Here is an 8,830-nt window from a genome sequence, read left to right on the forward strand (position 1 = left end):
GCATAACTGATTTACACCCAGATTGGTAATTTGTTCATATAATTCCTAAAAAAAAAAAAAAAAAAAAAAAAATCAAAAGAAAATCTGTTTATTTCCATATTTTAATTTCTAATTCATGATTTCAGGATATGCATTGGACGATACTGAGCACTATAAATATCAAGCATTCACTAATCTCATTCCATAGTCTTCCCGTTCTCTTGCCCATTTTTCTGAAAATTCTTTTGTAACATTTATCTTCAGATCAATGGTCGTGTCTGTCAAGATAATGTCTCTTACTGTCGCAACTTTAGGTGTGAAATCCTTTATATTTGGAGTCGTAGCTGAGAACAAGAAGGTAAGCTTATGTTCATAAATTGTTAAAGATCACGTATTTGCTTAGATTGATGTCAGTTAGTATCTGATTAAATCTCCTTATAGTTAGGGGTTGATTTAGTTTTGATTTGATTTAGTTTTTTATTTGTTTACTTGTTTGTTACCCGATTTTCTTTAGATTTGTAGGTAGATTTTCTAAATATTTTTTTGTATTCTCTCCATATATAGAGCATTCTTGTTCTTCATAATACAATGTTCTTGTCAACCATTAGATTACTTACTTTTTCACTAACAATTGGTATCAAAGCTATCTTCTTAAGGGATCTGTGAGATCAAAATGGAAGGTGAATCTAGTTTTTCAGTTATTGCACATCAGTCTTCGATGGAGATAGTTATCAAATGTGGGCAGTTCGTATGGAGACTTATTTGGAGGCTTTGGATCTGTGAGACGCAATAGAAGAGGATTACGAGGTCCCTCCACTTCCAGCAAATCTTACTGTAGAACAAATCAAAGCACAGAAGAAAAAGACGACAAAAACAATCAAAGACAAAAGCTTGCCTATTTGCAGCAGTATCTCAAATGATCTCATGCGAATAATGTCTCTCAAAACAGCAAAGGAAATTTGGGATTATCTTCAAGGCTGAATATGAAGGAGATGAGAGGATTCGGGGAATGAAGGTCCTAAATTTGATTAGGGATTTCGAGCTGCAGAAGATGAAGGAGTCTGAGTCAGTGAAAGAGTACTCTGACAGATTTCTCAGCATTGCCAACAATGTGAGATTGTTTGGTTCTATGATAAATGATTCCTGGATCGTTGAAAAGCTGTTGGTCACTGTTCCAGAGAAATTTGAAGCCACCATTACTACTCTGGAGAACACCAAAACCTATCAAAGATTTCTCTTACAGAGCTCTTGAATGCTTTACAAGCACAAGAGCAAAGGAGGTCTATGAGGCAAGAAGGGGTGATTGAAGATGCCTTACCTATCAAGCATCAAGACAACAACAGGTATAAAAATAAGAAAATTTTCAAAAACCAATCGACGAATGGAGATTCATCTGCCAATTATTAGAAGACAAAAGGAGGAGGTTTCAAGAAAATCATATCCACCTTGCCGCCATAGTGAGAAGAAAGGTCATCCACCATACAAGTGTTAGAGAAAATCTGACGCCAAATGCTCCAAATGCAATCAGCTTGGATATGAAGCTGTGATCTGCAACGCCAAAGATCAGGTGAAAGAAATAGATGCATAGGTAGCTAATCAAGAAGAAGAAGATCAATTGTTTGTGGTAACTTGTTCCTCAGGCAAAGAATCAAGCGAGAACTGGTTGATTGACAGTGGGTGCACAAATCATATGTCATATGACATATGACAAGAAGTTTTTTGAGGAATTAAGAGACACTGAAGTCAAGAGAGTGATGATTGGCAATGGTGAACACTTAGAAGTCAAGAGAAAAAGCACAGTAGCTATAACAAGTACAAAATTTATTCCATATGTTTTATTTATACCTAAAATTGATCAAAATCTCTTAAGTGCTGGTCAGTTACTTGATAAAGACTATAAAGTGTTGTTTGAGAATAAGCAGTTCTTGGATCGGAGATGCTAGTGGAAATGACTTGTTCAATGTCAAAATGAGAGGAAAAAGCTTCACTGTAAATCTGACGGCCATCATATCAAGAGCTAGTGCCACTGAGATTTGTCACAAAGGACTTGGGCACTTTCATCATTGAGGTTTGCTTCAGATGCAGTGAAAGAAGCTGGTAGAAGGACTCGCTGACATTGATGATGACATGCCTCTTTGCCATGCTTGTAATTTTGGGAAGCAACGTAGGCAACCCTATCCTAAACAGGCATGGAGAGCCTCGAAAAAACTGCAGCTGATTCATACTGATCTTTGTGGTCCTCAGTGAACACCATCATTAAATGGTAATCTTTATTACATTATTTTTATTGATGATCTAACAAGAATGTGTTGGAAGTTCAAAGCCAGAGTTGAGAATGAAAGTGCATGCTTGATTCAAAATGTAAGGTCAATTAATGGAAGGAGTACACTTCGGAAACTTTTAACAGGTTTTGTGAAGGGTTGGAATTGAACATCAATTGACAGAACCACACACTTCTCAACAGAATGGCGTCAGTGAAAGGAGAATAGATTCATTGATAAGTGCCTACAATGCTGGAATTTGCAAAGCTAGAGGTCCTTCTAGAATCCTTGCAAAACGCTCACAGAGAAAGCTAACTTAACGGATTGATTCCAACCAAGAGCTGGTTAGAAGATGAATGACTCTTAGATCGAACTTGGAATCTATGATGGTCACTCTTAGACCAAGACAATTCACTCTAGAATTAGCTTGATCAAAACTAATTCAATGAATCGGTTTAAACATCAAACCTAAAGCAAGGTTTGAAAAAGAATAACACCAAAAGGGTATCAAGAAAACACAAAGGTTTTTTCTGTATTCAACAAAATCCCCCAAACATGAATATTACATGCCTTTAAATAGGCCAAGAAGATAACCCTAACAAAATAAAGTTCAGTCACCAACCACTAATAAATGCTAATAAATGCTATTAAATACAAATTGAAGAATATAAGGCAATTAATACAAACTATTAATAGATGCTATTAAATATAAAATGAAGCAAATAAGGCATTAATAATTTCCTTAATTGGTAATTCAACTACCAAAGGCAAGTCTTCTAATTACTTTCCAATATCGCCACTCCATTATCTTCTTGATTTGATATGCTAATGCTATAAAGATTTTTGGGCTCAAAAGTCTTTGTTTCAACCGGTACACTAGCTAGCTTTTGAAGATGCAATGTATAGGCCTCTTGAATCTTCTTAACCTTGCTTCTTGTAATCGGTACTTCGGGTACATGCACGTGATCAGTTGTTGGATTCATATAATTCATAATGGAGATGACAAGATGCATGCTTCATGAGAAGGATCTTCCAAAACGTTTTTAGGGAAAAGCAGCAAACACTGTTGTGTGCTTGCAAAATGGAATTTCAACAAAAGTTGTGAATGACCTGACACCATTTGAAGTTTGGTATGGTTACAAACCTTCTTTAATGTTCCTTAGAGTATTTGGGTGTCTTTGCTTAACTTACATTCCACAGGTCAAGCGTGATAAGCTTGACAAAAAGGCAGAAGCTGGCATCCTTGTTGGGTATAACACTATATCCAAAGCTTACAGAGTTTTTCAACCATACACTATTCGTGTTATTGTGAGCCAAGATGATTAGTTTGTTACAAATGAGCAATGAAATTTGGAAGAACTGACGAAGATGAATCAGATTTCTAATGCACCAAACAATTTAATATTTTATAGCATGTTAGAAGAGTCTAAAGATGAACGACTAAATTAGCATGAAGATGAACGACAAGAAGAGTCTGAAGATGAACGACAAGATGCTTTGGTTGATGATGCACCTGTCAGAGGAGGAGCTTTCAGTGATCGAGAAAAACAAAACCAGGGAGTTGGTTGATCGACCTTTAAACAGAAAGATAATGGGAGTAAGATGGGTGTTCAGGAAAAAGCTTGGAGTTCACAACATCTAAACAAGGAGGAGTGTTAAAGATCACGTGCTAGGAGTTGATTTAGTTTTTGATTTGTTTACATGTTTGTTACCCAATTTTCAGAAGATTTTGAAGTAGATTTTCTAAATATCTTTTTGTATTCTCTCTATATAGAGAGCATTCTTGCTCTTCATACTACAATCTTCTTATCAACCCTTCAATTACTCACTTTTTCACTAACACAAATTGTTTGATTCTTATTGTGTAGATATTTGTGCATTTGAAACAATCACAACAAGATGAGAACCTCGCAACCAATGTAATAACATATAATTTTCCAAGCTCCCTCATTGATGGTCACTGTCCTTTCTTGTTGTGATTGCTTATGGGCAGCTTGCATCTGGAACTCCCATCCCAAGCAAAGGCACTGTGATCTATCAATATCCAGCGGACCCAACTGTGGCCCTCGGATATCTTTCCCTTGCGTTTCTTCTTGCTTCTTCAATTGCAGGATACTTCTCTTTGTTCTCTTTGTTCTATCCTTACCAACGAAAATCCGTTCCTCGAGGTGCCTTTTTTAAGAGCACCAGTTTCTCTATTTTCTTCAACATTGCCTTGTAACTTCTCTTTCCAAATCACATCCTTTACTCTTAACTGTTACCTAAAAAGTGATTTCGAAACGTTATCATCCTTTACTCTGTGTTTGCAGGTTCACAATTGGATTGGCTATAACTTTGCTCGTATGGCCTACAATCGCCGAGCAAATTCACTTGACTCGCAACGTTCATCACAATCTTGAGACAGCATGCCAGATCGCTATGACTGGTCTTTTGGGTGGGGGTGCATTTCTATCCCTTGATTCATCCCTCTTCTTGTTGGCTGCCTTAATGTTGGCTGGAAATGCTCGAGAGGACTACTTTGATGAAATAGAGGAAAACAGAGACAGTGTTGAGGCTCGTAAGAACAACGCATGAAATTTCTTTCTTTGGGTAGAATAATAATGATTGACTATTAAGTAAGGACTTACTTGTGAATATGATATTCCAAGGAATGTTCATAAGTAAAATTATAGCATAATTGTATGAGGTTTTATTTTAACTTTTGATTAACGTATGACAACATTTTTCATTTTCAACCTCGACATAAGTCAAACTCAACTCTTTTAAAGTAGTGGTAACCTATAATAATTGTAAAAAAAAAATTATTTTGTAGTTTTGAACCGAGTAATATGGCATAAATTAATATGTAGCACTTACCTTAAGGTCGGGAAATAAAATTCACATAGTCAATTGTACTCGAGTGTAAGGAGAACACCTGCTAATGCAAACCAAGTAAGTGACCTTACTAACGGTTTGGTTAAAAGTTGATGTTTGTATCATGACATGTGTCTCGTGGTTCTATACGTGATATATGCTTGACATGTGTGAAATGTTTACGGAACAATGTGACTATGGTGTGTGCATGAAACGATATGACTAAGATATCTTTATGAAATGATACGACTGGGATATGTTTATGAAACGATATGACTACGATACGTTTAGGAAACGACACGACTAGGATATGTTTATGAAATGATATGGCTAGAGTATGTTTATGAAACGATAAGACTAGGATACATTTAGAAAATGGTATGACTAAGATGTGTTTGTGAAATGAGATGACGATGATATATTTATGAAACGATATGATAAGAATATGTTTATGAAATGACATAACTATGATACATTTATGAAATGATATGACCATGATATGTTTATAAAAGAATATGACTGCGATGTATTTACAAAACAATATGACTATGATATGTTTACGAGATGATAAGTCCATGATATGTTCGTGATACAACGTGACTATGAGATGATACGTGAATGTTATGACACGTGATATGATGATGTACTGATGATATGATAAATATTATTGTATAACACATTTGGCGATATTGTACATGATATGCTGATGATATGATGTATGTGTGATATGACATGGTATGACACGATGCATAATATGAATGATATACGACAAAAATGTGTGGACATAATGCACAACCGCAATTTATGTAAGGAAACTATGATAAAGATTATGATACAAAGGAAAAATGGAAGGGGTTGTCTTACATGATAATGAATAAAAATGTTGGGATCTCATGCATCCTTGTGCGTTCATGCATCCAAGAATACCCCTATTTTACGATGATACAGACACGTACACTACGAGGCAGAAAAATGATCATCATGTTAATCATAATGCTACGACGGTCACTATGCCTTGCAGGTGTCCGACATCAACAGCTCTAGAGAATGCTCGCCTGACCATGATAGGGCCTAGGAGGTGTGCGAACCGATTGGTAGGTTCATACTTGCACGTGTGGACAGTTTGTACAACAGTAAATACACATCCCATTAACTTGTTTAGTATAAATCCCTAAAAACTTATGGAAGTTGTGTGTTGTGTTGTGAAAAATATGGGGAAGGGATGAGTTCAAATAGAGAAGAATCCGCAAAAATAAGAATTTAATATAAACCATAAAAAAAAAAAAAAAAAAAAAAAAAAAAAAAAAACTGACCATTAAAAAAAATGAAAAGGTAGATCATTTAAAGTATTTTCATATTATATTTGTTGTTTGAAAAAAAAAAGGTAGACCAGATTTTTTAATGTTTTATTTTAATTTTTTTTAAGTAAATATTAAAAAACTTCCAAATTCATTTTTATTATTTTTTAAAATATAATAATATAATAAAAAAAAATTAATAAAGATAATGTGAGTAATTGAAAGCTCCGGTTACTCTTCCAAAGTTATAAGTGTCATATTTTGATTGATCTATGATGTCAATTTTGCCGCCACATCATCACGTCGGATATCTTATTTCGACTGAAACTTCTTCGTTTTAGCTCTAATTTGAGTGATTGAAAAAGACGTTGAAATCGCTATTCCCAACCTTACACTAAGGACAATTCAAAATACTGATAATTGTTAATAATTAAGTATAGATTTTATCATCAAAACATCAATTAATTAATTAATTAATTAATTAATTAATTAATTTGAGATTAAGGGTCAAAAAGCCAACCGTCGACTCACGATTTTAAAATATGTCTTGATCATGTCTGGGAGTTGAAGAGGTTTATAGGATTCCTAGGCCAGCTAGGTTGCTTAGCACGAGCTTTTGATTCCGGGTTACTCTATTCTAACTCCTCGAGTCTTTCTTTAGTCTTGGTGTAATAGGGTATAGACTCTCTTCACGTTGTTCACAATCCTAAGGTACCTAGTCATTTTTGTCATCTTAACCTAAGTCATCGTATAACAAACTTAACTCTTACACCCTTACTCTGTGTAGATAGACATGCTAAGCAGGGAGAACACACAGTCAAACACTCATATCTAAAGCTCAGCATAATTTGCTTCTTTTTCCCATTGAGGACACTCATATCTAAAGTGTCCTAACTGATGATACTTATAACGTTCAACGGTAGTTTTGTTGAATGGATGTCTACCTCTTCCTCTTCCTCTACCTCTTCCTCGAAAAACTTCACGAGCTCGATCAACTCCTCTTCTACCAAATCTGGTATCATATGTCACCTTTAGTGCTTGTTCATCACTTACACGTCCATTCAGTCTTTGCTCATGTACCAGTAAGCTACTTTGCAATTCATCAATTGTTAAAGTGTCTAAATTATTAGACTCTTCAATCGAACATATAACACAGTCAAATCTTGATGTCATTGATCTCAAGATTTTTTCAATAATCACAACTTGTTTCATGTGTTCGCCATGAATTATCATCTTGTTTGCAATGTGAGAGCTCGAGCAAAATATGCATCAACACTCTCACCTTCTTTCATTTGTAGGACTTCAAACTCTTTCCTAAGAGCTTGGAGTTGAGCTCTTTTGACTACGGTGGAACCCTGGTACTTCTGTTTCATAGAGTCCCAAATTTGTTTTGCAGTATCTCTATTAAGGATCGTTTTCATAATAGTTCGATCAATGGCTTGGAACAAATAATTCTTGACCTTCAAGACTTTTAGCTTCTGGTCTACAATTGTTTTTTGTTGTGCTTCGGTAATCTCTACTCCTTCTGTGCGGCAGGGATTCCGGTCTCCACCAAAGACCAATATTCCTTTGAACGAAGAAAATTTTTCATAAGCATAAACCAATGATAAAAATGGCAATCAAACTTAGGAATTGCCGGTTGATGAACTTGATTTTAGCTGCCATATTTTGAATCGCTTTCAGCTCACTCTTTAAAGAAAAAGACTGAAGTTTCTTCTTCTCACAATCAGGCCTTGCGATGTGGCTCTAATACTTGGAAACCTTAACTTCATTATTTGAAGAGACCATTTTGTCTGAACTTTGACTCGTTAGAGCTTTAAAGAATTACGAACCCAAAGTTCGTCCTTACAAGAGCTTGTCTCAACGCTTGTGTACAAGTTAGTCCGTTTTAGAGTTTGGACAATAGTTCACCCAAAGTTCATCATTTCAGACCCTTTTCGAGCTTCGGAGAGTTAGAAACCCAAAGTTTGTCCTTTCAGGAGGGCTACAAAATTAAAAGTTCGCCCTTCCCAGAGTTCGTCTAGAAGTTCATGTCAAAGTTCGTCCAAACTTGGACCCGTCAGAGCTTTGGAGGGCTAGAGACCTAAAGTTTGCTGCCTTTAGAGTTCGCCAAAACCTGGGGCCTAGTATGTCTTCGGATGGTTTTGAAATAAGAAGTTCATCCGTTTTAGAGTTCGTCTCGATATTTGTGCTGAAGTTCATCAAAACAAAGACTTGTAAGAGCTCTATTGTGCAAAACATTATTTTTTCAAAACCTGTAGAAGATTTGGAGGGCTAGAGACCCAAAGATTGCTAGATTGTCCTTTCTAGAGTTCATCTTGACAGTTGTGCCGAAGTTCGTCGAAACATGGACTTGTTTGAGATCTATCGTGCTGAGAATCAAAAGTTCATTTTTTCTCCAGTTTGTCTTGATGTTTGGACCAAAGTTCTTCCAAACCA

At 35.7% G+C, this 8,830-nt stretch overlaps 1 protein-coding gene across 1 annotated transcript; it reads left to right on the forward strand.

Moving 5' to 3' along the window:
- The first annotated feature begins 247 nt into the window (after positions 1-247).
- Positions 248-4,814, forward strand: LOC147792304 (uncharacterized). Its single transcript, XM_087125037.1, has 3 exons — positions 248-337; positions 4,234-4,457; positions 4,550-4,814. The coding sequence occupies exons 1-3, from the start codon at positions 248-250 to the stop codon at positions 4,812-4,814; spliced, it is 579 nt and encodes a 192-aa protein (XP_086981163.1).
- Positions 4,815-8,830: the final 4,016 nt, after the last annotated feature.

Source organism: Cucurbita pepo, chromosome 6 (genome assembly GCF_057944985.1).
Source record: "Cucurbita pepo subsp. pepo isolate OVF chromosome 6, ASM5794498v1, whole genome shotgun sequence".
NCBI lineage: Eukaryota > Viridiplantae > Streptophyta > Magnoliopsida > Cucurbitales > Cucurbitaceae > Cucurbita > Cucurbita pepo.